At 45.1% G+C, this 21,535-nt stretch overlaps 1 protein-coding gene across 1 annotated transcript; it reads right to left on the bottom strand.

Moving 5' to 3' along the window:
- Positions 1-3,999: 3,999 nt before the first annotated feature.
- Positions 4,000-20,390, bottom strand: LOC140389949 (hepatic and glial cell adhesion molecule-like). The gene is made up of 7 exons (XM_072474632.1): positions 20,059-20,390; positions 19,402-19,624; positions 16,666-16,770; positions 16,238-16,588; positions 15,396-15,668; positions 7,926-8,033; positions 4,000-5,953 (listed from the first exon to the last, which is right to left on the bottom strand). The coding sequence occupies exons 3-7, from the start codon at positions 16,745-16,747 to the stop codon at positions 5,868-5,870; spliced, it is 900 nt and encodes a 299-aa protein (XP_072330733.1). The 5' UTR covers positions 16,748-16,770; positions 19,402-19,624; positions 20,059-20,390; the 3' UTR covers positions 4,000-5,867.
- Between the last annotated feature and the right edge of the window lie 1,145 nt (positions 20,391-21,535).

Genomic DNA, 21,535 nt, shown 5'->3' with positions numbered 1-21,535 from the left:
GCTACAAACAGGTCTTGGAACAAGTTGGTGAATGGCCTCCACATCTAATGGAAGCCCTCTTCCAATCCCCAGATGGTAAATTAGATTTTTTCTAGTTGGGAGAAATTCGGACAGGTCGGCCAGCCAGTCAGCAGCTTTATGTGGTGCTGCTGATCGCCAGCCGAGCAGGATTCTTTGGCGGGCGATTAGGGAGGCAAAGGCCATCAGCCCCCCTCCCCATAAAGAGTTCTGGCTGGTCTGGTACCCCAAAGACTGCCAATTTTGGGCACGGCTGCACCCTCACCCCCACAACCTTGGACAGTGCCTTGAAGAATGCGGTCCAGAATCTGACATGTCTGTGGCAGGCCTAGAACATATGGGTGCAGTTGGCCGGGCCTCCCTGGCACCATTCACATTTGTCTCCCACCCCCGAGAAGAACCTGCTCCTTCGGGCTCTGGTTAGATGTGCGCTGTGTAAATGCACTCTGTGTGCATGCGCTCTGTGTGCAGCTTTCAGCTGCATTAGGCTTAGCCTTGCGCAAGTGGAGGTGGGGCTGGCCCTGCACAGTGCTTCACTCCAGAGTTCCCACCCTATTTCAATCCCTAGCTCTTCCTCCTATTTTTCTTATCTCATCCAGTGGGAGTGTGCCTTTCCCAACAGTTGCCGATACAAGTCCCCGTAGTTCCCCCACCCCATAAATTGTCCACATTCAATAGTTCTAATAATGATTGTCCCGGCACCCTTAGGTATGTCTTTGTTTCCCTATGGAAGATGCTTTTGACTTGCATGTGTCATAGCTCATTCCTCCTGGCCAGTTGAAGCCTGTCAGTTCTTCTAGCATTTTTAGTCTGTTGTCCATGTGAAAGTCACTAACTGTCAACGTCCCCCCCCCCGTTCTATCTCCACCTTTTAAAGGTGGTGTCCATTTTGGCTGGCGCGAACCTGTGATTGTTGCAGATGGGGGACATTGCGGTCAGACCGAAGTGTTGTGTTCCATGTGGAGCGTGGCTATTACCACTGGGCTTGTTGAGTGCTTGGCCAGAGCCCAGAGGGACATCCCTGTGCAGGAACTCTCCTCCATCCTCACCCATTCTGCTACTGGTTCCTTTACCCATCCCCTCACTCGCTCTGCTGTGGCTGCCCAGTGGTAAAATTGCAGGTTGGGATGGCCAGGCCCCACCATGTTTCTCGTTCTTTCCAAGACTTTTAGGGGGATCTTTGGATTCTTCACTTTGTCTACTGTGTTAAAGAAGGCCCTGGGGATGTAGATCGATATGGATCTGACCAGGAAGAGAAACCTGGGCAGTACGTTCATCTTGATTGTCTGCACCCTCCCCAGCAGGGAGAGTGGGAGTGTGTCCGACCTCTGCAGGTCCGTTTTTACTTCCTCCACCAGGCTGGTCAGATTCCATTTGTGGATCCATGTCCAGTCGTGGGCGATTTGGAGCCCCAGGTAACGGAATTTGTTTTGGGCTCGTTTAAATGGCAGTCACTCCAGCTCTGCCCCTCTCCCTTGCGGGTTCATCAGGTTGCGCTTGTAGCCCGAGGAGGCTCCAAACTCTTTCAGGACCGCCATGATCCCTTCCATGCTGCTATGGGCATCTGCGACATAGAGGAGCAGGTCATCTGCACAGAGTGAGACTCTGTGCTCTCTGTCTCCCCTCCGGATCCCATTCCAGTTTTCGCCGCTCTGAGTGCAATCGCTAGTGGCTCAATTGCCAGGGTGAATAGCCATGGGGACAATGGGCATCCTTTCCTCGTGCCTCTGTGCAACTGGAAATGAGTGTCCATGGGAGCGTTGTACAGAAGTTTCACCAATGCTGTGAACCCTGCTCTCAGTCTGAACCGCTCCAGTATTTCTATGAGGTACATCTACTCGACTCTGTCGAAGGCCTTTTCTGCATCCAGGGAGATGATCACCTCTGGTGTTCTCTCCCTGTTTGTGGTCATTATCACGTTTAGCAGGTGCTTGATGTTCGATGTTAGCTGTTTACTCTTAACCAAGCCCATCTGGTCCTCTGTGACCACTCCTTGTACGCAGTTCTCCAGTCGCCTGACTACGAGTTTGGCTAGTATTTTAACGTCTACATTAAGCAGCGAGATGGGTCTGCAAGATCCACACTCTGTTGGTTCTTTTTCTTGGGTATCGGCGTGATTGAGGCTTCTGCTAGCTTTGGAGGCAGGGTGTCCCTTGCGAGCGAGTCTGTGAACATCTCCCTCAAGTGCGGTCCAGTGGTGTCATAAGTATATAGAAGTCCGCTGGGAATCCATCTGCTTCCAGTGCCTGCCCCGCCTGTGTGAGTTGATGCTCTCCAAGACTTCTCCCAGTTCTCGTGGTGCTTCCACCCACTGTTTCCTATCCTCCCCCACGATTGGCATGTCCAGTCCATTGAGGAACTGCTTCACTCAAGTCCCTGTCTGGGGGATCAGATGTGTACAGCTTCCGGTAGAAGGCCTCGAACGCACCGTTGAACTTTTCCAGCTCTGCTATATGTCTGCCTTTGTTGTCCCTAATCGGAGCTATTTCCCTCGTGGCTGCCTGCTTTCTCAGCTAGTGAGCCAGTAGGCAGCTGTCTTTGTCTCCGTGTTCGTAGAAGGTCCCTGTGTCTGGCGGAGGTGGTGCACTGCTTTGCTCATGGAGAGGGGCGGCACGGTAACACAGTGGTTAGCACAGTTGCTTCACAGTCCCAGGTTCGATTCCCGGCTTGGGTCACTGTCTGTGCGGAGTCTGTGCGCTCTCCCTGTGACTGCGTGGGTTTCCTCCGGGTGCTCCGGTTTTCTCCCACAGTGCAAAGATATGAGGTTAGGTGGATTGGCCATGCTGAATTGCCCTCAGTATCCAAGGAGATTGGGTGTAGTTACTGGGTTACGGGGATAGGTTAGAGGTGTGGGCTTGGGTGGGATGCTCTTTCCAAGGGCCATGCAGATCGATGGGTCGAATGGTCTCCTTCTGCATTGTAAATTCTAAGATTCTATGAAAGCAGGTCAAAGTCCATTTGTAGCTTTTTCCTCTCTACCAGAAGCTCGTCAGTTGATCTCCAATATGGAGTCGACTAGCTGTTGCCTAGCCGCCTTCTCTTCCCGCTCTCTACATGCTTTATAGGGATTAATCTCACCCCTGATCAGACTTCAGCTCTTCCCGGAATGTGGACGGTGAGGTCTCCCATTGTGGTTACTGGTAATGTACATATCGATGGCTTGTGATATTTTCATAGAATCATAGAAGCCCTACAGTGCAGGGGAAGCCATTTGGCCCATCAAGCCTGCACCAACTCTTCGAATGAGCACTCTGCCCATTGACAAGTGCCCACCTTGCCCTATCCCCGTAATCCCATGACCTAATTTACACATCCATGAACATTAAGGGGCAATATAGCTTGGCCAATCCACCTAACCTGCACATCTTTGGACTGTGGGAGGAAACCGGAGCACCCGGAGAAAACCTACGCACACATGGGGAGAATGTACAAACTCCACACAATCACCCGAGGCTGGAATTGCAACTGGGTCCCTGGCGTGGTGAGGCAGCAATGCTAACCACTGTGCCACCATCCCGCCCACACAGAAAACCTTGTTGGCAAATAGGGCTATGTCCAATCTCCATGAAGGCATTGGGCATGGCCCGACTCCAACCTCACGTCCACGTATTGTAGAGCGTGGTCAGAGATCACAATCGCAGAGTATTCCACTCTTACTGTCCCTGGAAGCACCGTTTTCCCCACCACAAAGAAGTCTATGCATTTTTATACCTCATGTACTTGGGAGAAGGAAAACTCCTTTACAGTTAAAGTCCCCTCCCATGAAGAGTCAGTGCGTGTCTATGTCAGGGATTTCCACCATGATCTTCTTTATAAACTGTGTGTCATCCCAGTTGTTAGCGTTAACAAGGTCCACTGGTGGCCATTCCAGGACCCTGCTGACCATAATGTACTGTCCCCCTGGGTCCCCTTCCCCCATCCCCCCTCACTGCCACTGTCCCTCCCCCTCTCTCTCCCTCCTCTACCCCTCTGCTTGTCCTCCCTCTTGTGGTGCCCCGTCCGTCCGTCCCCTCCATAGCCAGGTGCACTCTCTCCCCCACAGCAGATGCGTCGCAGCCCCCTATTTGCTCACACCGCCTGGCGCTAGCTTTCCCGCTAGTGTGGTGGCCCCCTCCCGGGGTCGGTCTGAACCTTTTCTCCGCCCGCTGTTTTTCTTCCCTTTCCTCTCTTTCTTTCTCTCTCTTTCCTGCGCCGTGCTGTCCTCGCCCCCACCTTTCTGTGCCTTAGCTTTTGGTTTCAGATCAAGGCGGTACAGTCCCGCACAAATTGTTTCTGCTGCTGCTTTCCCAGCAGACAAATCTGTCTGCTTCTGCAGGGCCGGAAAATAGTGCTCCTTGCCCTGGAAAGTTACCCATAGCATGGCTTGGTAGAGCATCCCAAACTTCACCCCACTTTTGAACAGGGCCTCCTTTGCTCCGTTGAATTTGGCCTGGCACTTGGACAGGTCTGTCCCAATGTCCTGATAGATTTGTATCTGGTGTCCCTCCCAGTTGCATATTCTCGTCAGCCTGGCCTATCGCAGGATTCTTTCCCGGTCTTGGGACCGGTGCATCTTCGCAATGTTTGTCCTCAGCTGCTCCCCAGCCCTGGGTTTCGGCCGGAGACCTGTCTATCTTTGGCGGGCTGGGGAAGCTGTCCCTTCCCAACAGGTGTCCCACATAATCCGTGGGGTTCCTGCCTTCGGTTCCCTCCGGCAGTCCCACTATTCTGAGGTTCTGATGCCTCGACCGGTTCTCTAGGTCTTCCACCTTCCGCTTAAGGTTTCCCTGGGCTGCCACCAACCTTACTTTCTCTGCTTCTAGGCTGATGACCCGGTTGCTCTAGTCCTTGGAGATCTTTTCCAGCTCCTTGATTTTGCTCCCGTACCTCTAGTCGTCTCTCCACTTTGTCGAGGGCCACCTGCATGGCGGCCAGTGCTTCCGTGACCTCCACCTTGACCACTGCCTGGATTCCAAGCCTTATGTCCTCCTTTAGATTTCTGGTGAGGAACTTCCTCTAGGCGCCCTCCGATGAGGGAGAGTTCCCTGCGCGGCTTGTTGGCCCCTCTCCTTCAGGTGCGGCCAGGGCTTCCTCGCCTCGTGGGTCCGCCGTCTCGATCGCCGGTTTCTCCAGGTCCCTGTCGCCTCTCATTTCCTCGCGGCCTCTGGTGCAGCTGTTATTTGGCATTTCGGTTAATATTTTGTATCTTCATTTGTAAGTTGAAGAGGGTGATGAGGGGATGTTTTTCTCAGTTCTGGTGGGGGATTTTCCGTTAAAAGTGCCGAACTTTGATCTCCTAGGAGGAGAGACACCTTCTGTTCATCTACTCAGCCTGTCCCCGTCACTGGACGTCAATTCAAAACAAGATTGACAGTCTGGGTGTCTGTCTTTGTACAGCTCAGTACCCCAAGAGCGCTGAATAGCATTTCCATGTTTAATACACAGACATACAATGCTGCACAGTTCAACAAGAGCCTCATCTTACAAATGCAATTCAGTCATCAAAATGAATGAGCTGAACACTGCTGGAGAAACAATGTGGTGCAACAGGTACCAGTGTTCTCAGAGCAGACAATAGAATAAATTGCAAGGGCCCTGATAAGCATTCGGTATCTGTCACCTGATGGCATGTACGTATAGGCATGCCAGGTCAGGTTATTATATAAACTCAAGTTTTTTCAGAGTGTGGTGACAGCAGTAAATTTATTATAATGCCAATGTATTCTCTGACATCGCAAAGCTGAATGAAAAACCTCATACCAATGATTCTCATTATCCAGTCCAGTGCGATTCAAGCTCTTCCATTTTTACCGGTAATCTCTATTTTCACTAGACGAATAATACAAGTAACACTTTGTACAGTGTTTAGCTTAATCAATTCTCGTAATGTATGTGGCTTCAATAGTTCCATCTCGAAGGTAACTTGTTTCTTCATTCCTCATTTGTAGTGCTGCATCTGGAAAAGTGCATGAGATCCACATCTCTATTATTTGGAAAGTAGTCAGACATGCAAGATTCACCAGCCTAACAAAGTGCAGCTCTGGCCATTTAATGCACAACAGTCCGCAGTTTCTCTAAAATATTCCCCTTTACATGGTTTGCGGGGAAAAGAATGACAGAATTACAGTCACTTCTTAATGAGAGAGTGTTTAGAATGTAGAACAAGAAATATTTGACGAGAATAGTAAAGGAGAAGCTAGATAAACAACTAAGAAAAAAGAAATAAAAGGTTACCCTGACAGGGTTAGATGAAGAAGGATGGAAGGATGTTCATTTGGAGCATAAACCAGCATGGACCAGATGGGCAGAATGGCCTGTTTCTTTCTTTTATATTCAGTGCAATCTCTGTAATTCTATGGACACTTTGCTTGTATTCCTTTGAGCAGAAAAAGTGAGGTATGATCTGATTGATTGGTTCAAATATTAAAAGGATAAGGTAGATACAGAGAAACTATTTCCTCTTGTGGGGTATCAAAAACTAGGGGGTGCAATCTTCAAATTGGAACTCGGCCGTTTAGCAGGCAAATCATAAAACATTTATTCACTCAAAAGCTAGTGGAAATCTGAAATCTCCCCACTAAAGCTTGTTTGCTGTGGGAGGAACACTGCAGCTTTCCAGACTGAGGGTTTTTTAAACTTACATTGGAGAATCAAGGGATAAAGAGCTAAGGGAATAACTAGGATTGGGTTTTCCATGATATAACTGAATGGCAGTGCAGGGGTGAGAGGTTGAATGGCTTACTCATGATCCTATAGGCTAGAATATGCAGGGCACCTTGTTCTTCGCCACCCTTCCCTACTAAAATGTTGGTTGGGAGACCACCCATGATAAAACTGGCTGCTCTGTAATCATATTACACTTGGCGGGGCACTAACTGGCTAAGGGTCAGAATTGTGCTGGCACCTCAGAGAGTTGCTACAGATTGAAGCAGTGACCACTGATGGGTCTACAGCCAGTCCTTGAAGGAGAGGCGGCTGCAGATGCTGGCAGGCCTCAGCGAGGGGGCTGAGAGGCTGGGGTCTGGGTTTGAGAGGCCAGTGGGGGAGGGTTCAAGGGTGGTTGGGGGAGTCATGATCTTTGGTGGTGGAATACCTCCAATAGACACAGGGCACCCACTATAGAAGGCCTCTCACTTTCTTGCCAGACACTTCACTGACTTACCCAACAAAACCTGCAGGCTTATCCATTTAGCATGGCTAACATTTGCTGCAGGTAAAATTGTGGTGGGGTGGAATGAGACATTGAAGTGACCATTAATGGGCTAGTTACGGAGCTCCATAGAAACAAGTGCAAGAGAACCACCCAATTCCTCCACCAACCACCGCTCTCCCCCACCTCCGCTAAAATGCGATACGTGTCACGGACAGGCGGGTAGGTAGTTGGAAGGCCAGAAGTTGCATTTTACAAGCCCCCTGCCTTCAAACACGCCAGCACGAGTCCATAAAACCAAACCCTATGTTCCTAGATTGAAATGGTTTCAGCAGATTTTGGTGAATGTGCAGAGTGGATGGTCCAGGACTGTAGGGTAGGAACATTTCAGTCATCGTTTCATACATATTTCAGAGAATAGGCATTTGAGGGGCCTTAAGTTTGGAACGACCCAGTCATTGACATTGTGTTCTAAACCACAAGATTAAAATGTTTATGAAAATCATGCCTTTTGTTTGATAATCATTTTTTAAAATACAAGCAAATAATTCAGATGCTGTATTTTTAAAATCCAATTTCTGCATGATTTAGAATATAGTTCAAGACCAATATTTGATCCTGAAATAACTTAAGTATTTTGACTAACAGTACATTTTCTGAATATTTTCCTGAGTGATTTTACTGTCCATAAATCTTCCAATATATGGAAATAATAATAAATATCTTTGGACTCTGTGGAATCCTTATAGTTTTATCTAATAATAACAAATGTACTTACTGCATCCTTTATCACTCGCAGTTCGTTTCATTTTATAGCAGATGAGTGCAATTAAAACCAAAAAAAGAAGCCATAATGATGCAACACTTATCCCGAGCAGGATACAAACTAAAATAAATCAGAGAGGGGTTGAAATTTATCATGCATTAAAACACTGAAATCACAATTTAAGCAACCTGAGAAGGACTTTGCAGAAAGCAATCATCAGTTATATACCATCATGTCAATAGATATAGAGAAAATACAATGAAAATATTAGAAGTTGGTTAAGTCTTGGTGTTACATAGATAATTTACTTCCTTTGTTGCATACATAAGCAGGCGCTCCAAGTTTTCATGAAGTCCAAGAAAAGAAAGTGATCTATCCTACAACTTGAGGTCAACATTTTGTTTGAAAAAAATAATAGATAATCTCCCAGTTCATTGTTTTGGGTGGTTGGAGATTTGTAACATGATGGTGATATTTAATATCTAAGGTGGTGCTACTTTATTTGGTTATGTTTTTTCGGTAAGGTTGCCACGTAGATTTGTGTGGTGAAAGTGATCTAAATATAATTCCACTAAGCTCACTTAGGAGTTAACTGTTGGGGGTAGTTTCTATGAATCATTAGACTTAATTGAAGAGATTACATTCTTGGACTTGGAGAAAATAACCCACAGAATATAATAACATTTCTTCTTTTTATAATTGATATGGTCAGGACTTTGACATGCGAGTCCACATCCTCGAAGCAGGACTTTATGAAAGCACAGTGGAATCCCTCAATAGTGTTCACTCTTGGTAATGTTCAAGGTAAAAGCAGTGTTCAATTATGAAAAACATTTACAGCTACTTGTGGTGGACAGTGCAAATCAATGGCATAGCTCAGTGTGGTTTTGAATGCACATTTTCCATTGTCATTTATTACCAGCAGTCTGAAAGAGATGTGTTTTTACAGTAATAAGAACTTCTGCAGATAGTTTCAGCAGCCAGGATTTGCAGAATGTTTTCCCTTTATTTATTTTTAAATAAATTTTTATTTACATTTTCAACATTTTTACATTTTTACAACACGCAAACCCAACCTCAATGCCATCGCCCCCACCCGGAACTCCCCCCCCCCCCCATCCATCCCTTGACGGCATCCAGATAATAATAATCTTAATTGTCACAAGTAGGCTTACATTAACATTGCAATGAAGTTACTGTGAAAAGCCCCTAGTCGCCACATTCCGGCGCCTGTTTGGGCACACAGAGGGAGAATTCAGAATGTCCTATTCACCTGACAGCACGTCTTTCAGGACTTGCGGGAGGAAACCGGAGCACCCGGAGGAAACCCACGCAGACACGGGGAGAACATGCAGACTCCGCACAGACAGTGACCCAAGCCAGAATTGAACCTGGGACCCTGGAGCTGTAAAGCAACAGTGCTAACCACTGTGCTACCAAGCTGCCACAAAGTGTAAGATAAACAAACCCCATCTCTGGTGGAAATTTCACCTTCTCCAAGTACAAGAACCCCATTAGATCCCCAGCCACACCGAGGCACGGGGGTGGAGGGGAAGGGGGGGGAAAAGAAGCTGACCTTAACCCCAAAAGGACCCACCTGTGAAAAATCAATGAGGTGAAAGCCAAAACATCTGCCCCCACACCCATTTGCAGCTCCAGCAGCTCTGCCATCCCAATTTTGGCCTCCAGGGGAACCAGCTCCAAATCCACATGCAGGATCTCAGACATATTGCTGAAAAACGACCCACAAATTTTCTCCAACTTTGTACAGGACTTGAACATATGGGCAGGATTGACTGCGTCCCTCCTCCCACACCGCTCGCAGCTGTCCCCCACCCCCTCAAACAGCCGGCTCATCCTTGCCTTCGTTAAGTGCGCCCTGTGCACCACTTTTAATTGAATCAACTCCAGCTTTGCGCACGAGGTTGAGGTTTTAACCCTTCGCAACACTTTGCACTATAGTCCTTCCGCCAACACCATCTCCAACTCTTCCTCCCACTTGGTGTTTCCATGTACTCCTTCCTAATCCAACCGTAGGTCGCCAAAACAGCCCCACTATCCAGCACCCCCACCAACAGCGAGGAGGGCAGTGCCACCGGGAAGATCGGTGAAACCTTTCTGTGTAATTCCGTACCTGCATGTGCCTGAAGCCCATACTTCACCCCCAACTCTTCCAGGTTTGTGAACTGCCTTTCTAAAAACAGATCCTTCATCTCTTTTACCCCTTTCTCCTCGCATCCTGGAACCGTGCATTCATACTCCCTGGCTCAGACCCATGATTCCCTCTTAAAGGCATCATCCTCGAACCTGCCCTCATCTTGAAGTGCAGTCAGAATTTCCCTCAAATCTTCAGCATGACTACCACCACAGGACTTCCCCGGGGCAAACGTTAGCGACTTCAGTGCCAGCGCCCGCAACCCCGACCCTTTACAAGAACCTTCCTGTATCCGAACCCACAAAAGCCTCCGTCTCTCTACTCTGGCCCCGCACCTTCTCCACATTTACCGCCCAGTGATAATGTAACATGTTCAGAAGGGCCAAACTGCCCAACTGCTGCCCTCTTTGGCCTCTCGCCTTCATAATCCTGGCTACCTTCCCTGCCCCACAAAAGATGAGACCAGCCTGTCCACCCCTCGAAAAGAATGACTTTGGCAAAAAGACCAGCAGCCACTGGAACTGCAATAACTCACCAAGATTCCTTCAATAGCACCTTCCAAACCACCACCACTACCATCTGACAGAAAAGAGCAGCAGATACCTGGGGACCCCACCACCTGGAGGTCCCCCTCGAAGTCACTCATCACCCTGACTTGAAATATATCACCGTTCCTTCACTGTCACTAGGGCAACATCCTGAAACCCCCTCCCTAACGGCACAGTAGATGTACCTACTCCTCAAGGTCTGTAGCGGTTCAAGAAGGCAACTCACCCCTACCTTCTGAAGGTTAACTAGAGATGAGCAATAAATGTTGGCCTAACCAGTGACGCCCACATCACATAAATGAATTTAAAAAAGAAACAGGACGCTTGGCAGAATGTTAATTTTTACTGCCTGCACCTGGTCTGCCCATGACAAGGGGAGATTATCCCATTGCACAAAGCACTCCTTCACCCTCCCAACCAGGCTTGTGAAATTCCACTCCCAACCCTGTACCTGGAGACGATACCACAAAATATTGCCCTAAATTTAACTTGTACCCTGAAAATACCCATTTTGGTAAGCTCATTTTGTCCCTCACCGATGAGATTGGGTCCGAGATGTACAGCAGCAGATTGTCCGCGCACAGAGACACCCTATGCTCCCCCCCTTCCATAAGTTCATAAGTCCGAGCCCCTCAGCATAATGGCCAAGGGCTCAATCGCCAGCGGGAGCAGAAGGGGGGACATGGGGCATATCTGCCTCTTTCCCCAAAATACTGGAAAGTACCCCGAATTCATATTGTTCATCCGCACACATGCAGTCGGATCCTTATCTAACAATTTCACTCATGCCACAAACTTAGGCCCAATCTCAGATTTCTCCAGCTCTGCAAACAAATAACTCCAGTCCACTCTGTCATACGCCTTCTCCGTATCTAATGCCACCACCACCTCCAGCTCCCTTCCCTCTGCCGGAGAAAGCACCACATTTAGCAGCCACTACACATTTGATGACAGCTGCCTGCCTGTGTGGCACTGTAGCACACTGGTTCGCACTGTTGTTTCACAGCACAGGGTCCCAGGTTCGATTCCCGCTTGGGTGACTGTCTGTGCGAGTCTGCAATTCTCCACGTGTCTGTGTGGGTTTCCACCGGGCGCTCCAGTTTCCTCCCACAAGCCCTGAAAGAAGCGCTCGTTGATGAATTGGACAGTCTGAATTCACCCTCCGTGTACCCGAACAGGTGCCAGAGTGTGGCGACCAGGGAATTTTCACAGTAACTTCATTGCAATGTTAATGTAAGCTTACTTGTGACAATAATAAAGATTATTATGTGGGGCCATTCATTCCCATCAACTTTGCCAGTATGTCGCCAAAGTACTCCATAGGCCTCGGGCCCTGCACCCCCTCAGGCACACCATGATCCTCAGATTTTGACTTTGTGACCTGTTCTCCAGGTTTTCTACTTTGGCTCTCAGCCCTCTGTTGATCACTACCACCTTCAGCAGCTCCTCACCAGTCGAGGTCACCATAAAGCCATGACAATGCCTCCTCCATCTCCTTTGTCTTCTCCCCATGCTCCCTCACCACCATCAAAGTCTTCACTAACTCCTCTCTCATTGGTGAAAGGGTCTCACCCACCCACACCTTGAGCGAGATCATCATCTCTGTCCGATGCCTTTTAAAATGTTTTGAGAACATCCACTCAAATTCCCCAGCCATCACTTCAGACACTGTGATGGGCCCGGCCCCACCCGATGGGCTCTCTCCTGCCATCTTTACCCCTGCTGCGCTCCTCACCACACTTGCCGACGGAATTTCGCTCACTCCCTTTTTCCCTGGATTTTTTTTTCCGGCTTTTGACATTCTATAAATACCTCAGACTTTCCCACAACTTCTCGCAAAAGCATTTTCCCCAAAACTGGGTGCAAAGCGCTTAAAAAAGACCATTCTGGCAGGAGCCACCATTCATGCGACCTCCACCTACATGCCACCAGCGGAAGTCTGTTTCACTTTATAATCCTTTCATATTCGATGTGATATGCTTAAATGTTCTGCCGCCAAACATTTTTTAAACCTGTAGAACCTTTCTTTAATAGTCATCAAAGACATAACCAGCAGTATTATCAAGGGGAGATTGATGCTTTTCGGGGACTGGCAATTAAAAAAAAAATCCTTAATGGGTTCTGCATGTCTCTAGCAGGGCAGCATGAGTTGCCCATCCTTTAATGCTCTTGAGAAGGTGGTGGTGAGCCATCTTCTTGAACCGCTGAGACCCTTGTTGTGAGGTCCATGCAAAGTGCAATTAGAGAGTTCCAGGATTTTGACCAAATGGCAATGAAGGAATGTCGATATGGTTCATAGAATCCCTGCAGTGCAGAAAGAGACCATTCAGCCCATCTGATCGAGCACCCTACCAAGGCCCACACCCCTACCCTATCCCTGTACACCGTAACCCCACCTAACCTTTTGGACACGAAGAGCAATTTAGCATGGCCAATCCATCTAACCTGCATATCTTTGGACTGTGGGAGGAAACTGGAACACCCGGAGGAAACACATGCAGACACGGGGAGAACGTACAAACTCCACACAGTCACCCGAGTCTAGAATTGAACCCAGGTCCCTGGCTCTGTGAGGCAGCAATGCTAACCACTGTGCCATCGTGCTGCCCTCTAGTTCCTAGTCAGAACGGTGAGAGGCTTGGAGGGAAATCATTAATCATATTCAGGTAGTTTGGACAAAGATTTCGCATCAATGGTGACTTGAAAATATCAATGAATTAACAAGTGAACAAACGCTATCTAGGAAGCCAGCTTTAGAAAAGGCACAGTGGTTAACACTGCTGCCTCACGGCGCCGAAGACCCGGGTTCAATCCCAGCCCAGGTCACTGTCCTTGTGGAGTTTGCACATTCTCCCCGTGTCTGCATGGGTCTCACCCCCACAACCCAAAGTAGGTGGATTGGTGCCGCTAAATTGCCTCTTAATTGGAAAAGAAAATTGGGCGCTTTAAATTTTTTTAAAAACTAAATAAAAGTAACCAAAGAGAAATAACGTGCATTTATATATTACCCATCATAATCTCAGGAAAGCCCCAGAATAAAATGCAGCAATTTGCACATAGCAATGCCACAAACAGCAAGAAGAGAGATGACCAGATAATCGGTTTCTCGATGTTTCTCAGAACACCGGGGGAACTCACTGTCCTTCATAGAATGGCATGGAATTGTTTATGTCTACCTGAGAAGTTTTATCATCTTATTGAAGACAGTGCCTCCAATAGTACTGCACTCTCAAAAAATGAATCCATCGAATCCCTAAAGTGCAGAAGGAGGCCATTTGGCCAATCGAGTCTATACCGACACTCGAAAAGAGCGGTCTACCTCAGATCCCTACCCCGCTCTATCCCCATGATCCCGCACACTGATCATGGCCAAGCCACCTGACTTGCACATCTTTGGACTGAGGTTTGAAAGTTTGAAATCTAAATATTTTAATAGTTAGTTTCCTCGATTGTGGTAACTGAACAAAAACTGACATAAATGTCTTTATCTAATAATAATCTAATGATAGTTATTGTCACAATTAGGCTTATATTAACACTGCAATGGAGTTACTGTGAAAAGCCCCTAGTCGCCACATTCCGGCGCCTGTTCAGGTACACAGAGGGAGAATTCAGAATGTCCAAATTACCTAACAGCACATCTTTCAGGACTTGTGGGAGGAAACCGGAGCACCCGGAGGAAACCCACGCAGACACGGGGAGAACATGCAGACTGCACACAGACAGTGACCCAAGTCAGGAATTGAACCTGGGACCCTGGAGCTGTGAAGCAACAGTGCTACCCACTGTGCTACCATGCTGGGAACGTAATGTACTCTAAAGTTCCTTGTCAGGGATCATAAGTCAAAAGTTGGTACGACCAAATAACTGCATCAATGTGCTATTACTTCCATTATAAAGATATTCTTCAGACCTTTGAAGTTCAAGAATCAAGAGATGCATGATGGAAATTAATGCTACGTGAGTTACAATTCATTACAGCTGTGAATTTAATTCATGATAATTATGCGTTCAGAATACCCTGCACTTTCAGCAGGCTATACATAAATCACCAGGGTCAAATCATCATAACTCTTTCCCACAACTAATTACATCTATTGTCACCAAGTTTGACTCTAACTGGACCGAATAGGTCCATTTTATTTTTTGCAGGATTGTATAAAACAATGTACTTCTGTACGAGTGCCCTGTCTCTCATTACTACAATCACAATGTGCATTTACGTTGCAAATTTAACTTAGTACAACATCGCTAAGCAGCTCATGGGAGTATTATCAAGCAAATCTGACACTAAGTTACAAATGCAGACATGAGGACAGATGAACAAACATTTGGTCAATGAGATAGATTTTAATGAGCACTTTAAAGGTGAAGAAAAGATTGAGACTCAGAAAGGTTTACAGAAGGAATGCCAGAACTTAGGGCCTATGCAGCTGAAAGAATGACTGTCAATGGAGGAGCAACTAAAATTGGAAATGTAAAAAAGGACAGAACTGGAGGAATGCAGAGATCTCAGTGGGTTGGAGAGCTGGAGAAGGTACAAAAACAGGAAGAGGTGAGGCTATGGAGAAACGTGAAAGCAAGAGAATTTAAAATTAAGATGCTGCCATACAGAGTAGAGTGTCTGTAGGTCACCGAGCGCAGGGGTAATGGGTGAATAGAACTTGTAGAAGAGATTTGGATGAGTTTAAGTTTGTGAAGGGTGGAAGATAAGAGGCTGGACAGATGTACATTGGAATAGTCAAGTACTGTGGTATAGCAGTTTTTACAATTTCTCACCTTTAGAAGGCTCTTTATTACATTCCTTCATGGTCCATGGAGCGCTGGTTGCATTGCTGACTGGATTCTCTGCTACGCACTTGTAAATGAATTGTTCCTGTTCATTAACAATGTCAATGACCAGTTCTGCCCCATTATGGATTCTATTGATGGCTCCAGACAAAGATTGTTTTTCCCAGTGAAACGTGACATTTGTTCCATTGGAGACTGTGCAGCTCAGAGTGACATTTATATTTGAACAAGTTATTGTAACCAGAAGCTTGGAAACTGGCTCTGAAATAGAGACAACAGTTAGGAGGTGAATAATAAGCCTTGATAGTATTCCTTGAATTTCACCATTTCACATTTAGTGAGAAATTAAGAATCGGTTATACAGCAAACTCTGAAATGTATATAACTGGATTGTTGGAAATGCTTGGTCAATCACCAGACAACACAGGCCCTGACGTTAATGTATTATCAATATAACTCTGTCCAAACTAAGCATGCAGTTAATTCTATCAATTCCTACAGTTTAAATGGGATAACGCAAATATTGGAAATACACAATACGCCATGCCTCAGGAGAATATTCACAATGTTAACCCAGCTATTCTGTTTTCTCTGTGATAAACTCTCTGTGTCAATAACAGATCTGAGATAATAAGAAGGGCACCACAGAGTGAGCATTCCGCATTCCTCCCTCTCTACTGTATTCTTGATCTCGGCCGGAACCCTGAGTGGAGGTTTGCAGCCTCATCGTCGAGCGAACACACCTTATGCCTTCTAATAATTGTCTCAGACTCACATTGAGTTTTAAAGACTAAGTTTTATTTTAAAGTTATAATATTAAAGTAACTTACCAAACACTCGCAAATCAAATGATTGTTCTCTTGTAGCTGTCATTGTTGTGCTGTAGCAATCGATTTGTATTTCATATAATCTAGTATCATTAATCTGTACATTGTGCAGCATCACAGAACCATTCCTGCTCCTTTTCAGTCTGTTTTCATACAGTGGCTGGTTGTCAGATGTGTTGAAATTCCAGGAAGCAAGTTTAGAATGAATTGGTGATTTTGATAGAAGCGTTACTTCATACATAGCTCCACATGGGTGATGTACAGGGAACAGCACCTGTTCTCCCACGGCAGCATTAATGACAGTATTGGGTACAGCTGGGATCTCTGTCTTACACAATGTAAGCAAATGGAATACTGGAATGGAAAACACATTTCTGCATTCAATTGATTAATATTTATCTTTCTTCAAAATGATTAAGGATTCCCTTTACCTGAAAGCAGTGTCAGTATTTTCACATCCAAATTCTTCATATCTACATTGTGTGCCATTTGTTTTTTCTTCTTGTTTGCCATGATTGATCATAAAATAACTTCATCTATCAAAGGAAAAAATTAATTTGTTGAGTACCAGCACTGTTTTATCATGCGAATCTAACTCCGTTCAGTTGGAGCAGGCTGAAGTATTTTGTTTTTAAATTGAAAAACATCAATATTGAGTACAGATCATTGTACGAGAGCACCAAGGCTGAAAGGAGTATGAGTTAACTGAGTTCCATCATCATTTACTGCAAAGTATGGATTTTAAAACTACACCTATTCAATAAGAAAGAGATAATTGTAAATAAACGTTCAGAGGTCCTGGGGAAGAATGAGTAAGAATACAGCGAAGATAGAGTATGTAAAATTATGCTTTTAAAATTAACATTAATGAGGAGAAAATTTAGTGATCCAGTGATCAGAATAGTTTTGATAACATTAATGGGAAATGAAGGCATGATGAAGAAAGAGGTTTAAAATTGAAAAATAATTGACTATAATGTGACAAAATCTTGTCCACGGTGTGAGAAAGTGTTTGAAGATTCTTCATATGTAGTATAGTGTCTGACCCATGAAGGATCACAATGTGATGTTTCAGGAGCGGTATGATTGCTTGTTATTTTCCTCACCGGAATGCAAGCTATCACCACAATTTGCTAGTCTCAAGTCTGTTGAGCATCTGGGCACGGGGAATGTATTTGCAACAGCAAAGCATTAAACCGCAGGAGAGAATAACTTCACTTCATCTGTTTCATACTGTCAATATCACACCTCCTACTGACCCATTACAAGGTATATTCTCTGTCTTGAAAAGCTGTGGTTGAGACCACAGAGAACTTGCAGAAGAAGCTGGCCATGTGAAGGCAAATGGCTTTGTGCAACAGCAACAAATGCGTTATCTTTGGAAGAGGTTCCAATTTTTACCCACTTACCCTATTAATCTCCTCACACACTATTCAAAGCCATAAAATGATCATTTCAAATTTTCAATGAAACAGGCCATTTTTAAAAACTGTTCAGCTTTCGAGAAAGTATGATTACTTTCAAATGGTTGTAACTGAAGTACATAATTAGAATATTAAACTCGTAGGCAGCACGGTGGCGCAGTGGTTAGCACTGCTGCCTCGTGGCGCCTCGGTCCCAGGTTCGATCCCGGCTCTGGGTCACTGTCCGTGTGGAGTTTGTACATTCTCCCTGTGTTTGCGTGGATTTCGCCCCCACAACCCAAAGATGTACAGGGTAGGTGGATTGGTCATGCTAAATTGCCCCTTAATTGGAAACAATTAATTGGGTACTCTACATTTATTTACAAAAAAGAATATTGAACTCGTTTTATTCTGGCTTTGCTTTTTGGATGGAAATGTCAGAAATGTTCAGTTCCACTTCTGACTTAACTTTACACAAAAATTGAGCGAAGTGATGCAAAATATAGGATGCAAAATGACTGTGATGATCTGTTTGATGTTATCAGACATTAATCTGACCAAATAATGTATTTTTAAAAACCAGCTATCACTTAACCAGAATAAATTATATATTTCAATCTTCAGCCACAGGAAAATTGGATAATCCTATCAGATAAATGTAACATTACAGTCTGGGTAATCTAACCAGCAACAGTTGGATTCCACGGGACATTCTCATGATCCTCTCAAGGCTGAATCCAATGTGATCTATTGATCCATTGAGCTAATGGGCATAATTAATTATCCATGTCTTTTTGCCCAGAATTCCCATTCAATAGTATTAATCTAACTCTTTATTAAAAGTGTTAACCCCATTAACGATGAATGAAAATCTATTCCAAATATCGACTGTTATGTATGAGAGAGAGAAAGCCCGGTGGTCGTTCCACCTCTTAAAAAAATTACTTGCACTCTTGAATTTTGTGGTTATATTTTCGATGAAATAATCGACTTTGACAAGTACAAAGTGCAGGGAGAGAACAATATGTGTCCTTGTTGACGGTAACCAAGTTGAGGTGTTTGAAAACGCCACGTGTAACTGAAAGGATAACACAGCACTCTTGAAATACTTCCACCCGGGCAGAGACTGTCATCTAAACCTGAGGTGGTTCAAATTTTGAAAGTTGATTGAAAGCATTTTGCTGCAGCCAAAATTCACCCATTGGAGTAAATTTAATTAAAGAGTAGAAAATCAAAATTTGCAAGGTTCACTTCAGATAATAGGATTAAAAAAAAGCCAGGACATTGAATAAATTTAATTAATTATTTTTGTAACGCTCTATTTTAATGATGTGATATTGCATTTAGATTCTGCTTTATCATCAAATGTAATTTACAAAAATATAGTCCATTAAAAAAAATCCCCGCAGGAAGAGTTTGTTTAATTTCAATTTAAAACGGTCGCATCATTCGGCCGATCCACTTTTAGAAATAACCGGAGAGAATTCTAGCAGGGAGTTTACTGAACGTGAAGATTAGGTTTGCAGCCAGAGGTATTTTCATGTATTGAGTTTTCCATGAAGTTTTCTGGGTGTAACTCAAACTAAAGAGCATCTCAAGTTGCAGTTCATATCAAACACCAACTTGAATTTAGATACCGCCTTTAATATTCCCCCAAGAGCGCTGCATGTAATCAATTTTAGATTGATACATATAAATATCCCATTTACCCTTTAGCCGGCAATCCCCTAAGTACTTTTCCACTGATCCCCAGTGATCACTTACCTGGAGATAGACACTGTCTAAAATTCCCTTCTCATAATAACCCTGAGTTTGCAGCAAATAAAGACTGGGCTGTAATCACGGTGCAAACTCTGGCCGAGTCTGGATAAATCCCAGAGTCACTACAGGCAACGCGACAATAATCTGCTGACCGACGCTTCAGAACAAATCAATTCCTTAAGGAATAACAGAGAATGCTGGAAATCCTCAGCAGGTCGGGCAGCATCTGTGGAGAGAGAAAGAGTTAAAGTCACGGTTTGTATTTCAGATTTCCAGCATCCGCTGTATTTGTTTTTGCTCCAGTTCAATTCTTTAACTGTTCACCCAGATTTGAAGCGAGTCCCACTTCACCACCCACACTTCACACTCGTCTAACTTTTCCAATGAGGGTAATAATATTAAAGAGCTCTCAGTAACTTAGTGAAATATATCGAGAGCAAAATATCTTACAGAACACTAGTAACCTGGGTCGACTGTCATGAAAGAATCCACCCGAGGAAGGAGCAGTGCTCCGAAAGCTAGTGTTTGAAACAAACCCGTTGGACTTTAGCCTGGTGTTGTAAGACTTCTTACTGTGTTGAAAGACTGCGAAATAATTATTATTCCAGGTCAAAAACGTTTCATATTCCAAACAGTAAAAATAATTTTTAAAATCTTTACCGGGAAATCGGTGAATGATTTTCACTTCAATCTGAATGTACACGGGAGGTTTCCGAACTGTTCTAATGTTGTTCCCGCTCTTACTAACTTCGGGAACTCGTTTATCTTGTGCGAAATTCTGGGTCAAAATTTTCCTCCAGCTCTTTTTTTCCCTGCCTCCACTCTGAAAGCAAAGGGCGCGGAATCTAGTCAGGGAGTTGGTGATGACCTATTCCTCCGTCTTCCTCTCTCTCCCTCACTGTCTCTGGACCATGTGTCCAGCCCCGAGTCTCTCAGTCTCCCTCAATGAGACTCGCCCACTCACTCACTCCTCCCCGACTCGCAGCGTCTTTCTCCCAAGCGGCTCCTCTCAATCTCTGTGCAACGTCCTGAACCCGCGGCCACCAGCAAGAACAAACCGCAGTGGCTGAGTGGCGTGGGGTCAACTCCGTCCACTCACAGACACGCTGGCCGGCAAGTGATTCCGAATAGAATGTCGCATTTGGAAAGGGACACGTGGAGCTCTGTTTAATGTTGAATGTGGACAGATACCTCACAGCCTAAATGTGTGAATGACACTTGGTGAGGCTGACCGATTTTTAAGTTGTACTTGAGTTCCTCTTTGCTGCCTTTAGTTAATTCTCACGGTGAATGTACACATTTTATGTGGAAATCACTATACTGATGGGTGAAAACAACCAGATATAATGAATCAGAGAATAACGGCTTGGCTACGCACAGAAAGAAGTCAGCTGTCTCAGTAAGACATGCCAGCCAGCTCCCTACAAGAACAGTTTAGCTTGTCCCACTAGCCACCCTTTCTCCATGTCAAATTCATTCCCTTATCCGACTTCTTTTTGAAAGTCATAATTGAACCTGCCCGGGACACTCTCTGGCAGTGTCTTCCAGATCTTAATCACATGCTACATTAAAAAAAACTTTTTCTTATATCAGGTTTGGTTCTTTTGCCAATCACTTTAAAGATGCGTCTGTTGGTTTTGGACCCTTCTGCCAATGGGAACAGTTTCCTCCTATCTACTCTGTCGAGACCGCTCATGATTTTGAACACCTCTATCAAACCTCCTCTCACCCTTCTCTTCCCCCAAGGAGAACAATCCCAGCTTCTCCAGTCTTTCTACGTGGCTGAAGTCCATCATCCCGGGACATTCACTTCAATCTTTTCTGCACCCTCTTTAAATTCTCATCTATCTGAATGGTCAGTTCCCAGAATTGGACACAATATTCCAGTTGAGGCTGAGTTAGTGTTTTATAAAGGTTCATCATAACTTCCTTGCTTTTGCACTCCAAGCCTCTACTGATAAAGCCCAGGAATCCATTTACCCTTTTAACCATTTTCTCACCTGCACAGTTATGGCAAAGATTTATGCACATATACCTCCAGCTCTTGTGTCTGTACTGAATTTAGAATTGAACCATTTTGTTAAGTCGCCTCACCTCGTTCTTCCTCTCAAAATGTACCAGTTTCCATTTTTCTGTT

This window comes from Scyliorhinus torazame, chromosome 14 (genome assembly GCF_047496885.1).
Source record: "Scyliorhinus torazame isolate Kashiwa2021f chromosome 14, sScyTor2.1, whole genome shotgun sequence".
Lineage (NCBI taxonomy): Eukaryota > Metazoa > Chordata > Chondrichthyes > Carcharhiniformes > Scyliorhinidae > Scyliorhinus > Scyliorhinus torazame.
The sequence above is the reverse complement of the archived record's forward strand: the minus strand, read 5'-3'. Positions and strand labels throughout refer to the sequence as shown.

Bases quoted from the DNA above. Each gene is read 5' to 3' on its own strand.
- LOC140389949 (XM_072474632.1), bottom strand. From the start codon at position 16,747: ATGGCAAACAAGAAGAAAAAACAAATGGCACACAATGTAGATATGAAG. The intron at 16,589-16,665 runs GTAAAGGGAATC...TTTCCATTCCAG, and splicing joins AATACTGACACTGCTTTCAG to TATTCCATTTGCTTACATTG. The intron at 15,669-16,237 runs GTAAGTTACTTT...TCTCTATTTCAG, and splicing joins ATTTGATTTGCGAGTGTTTG to AGCCAGTTTCCAAGCTTCTG.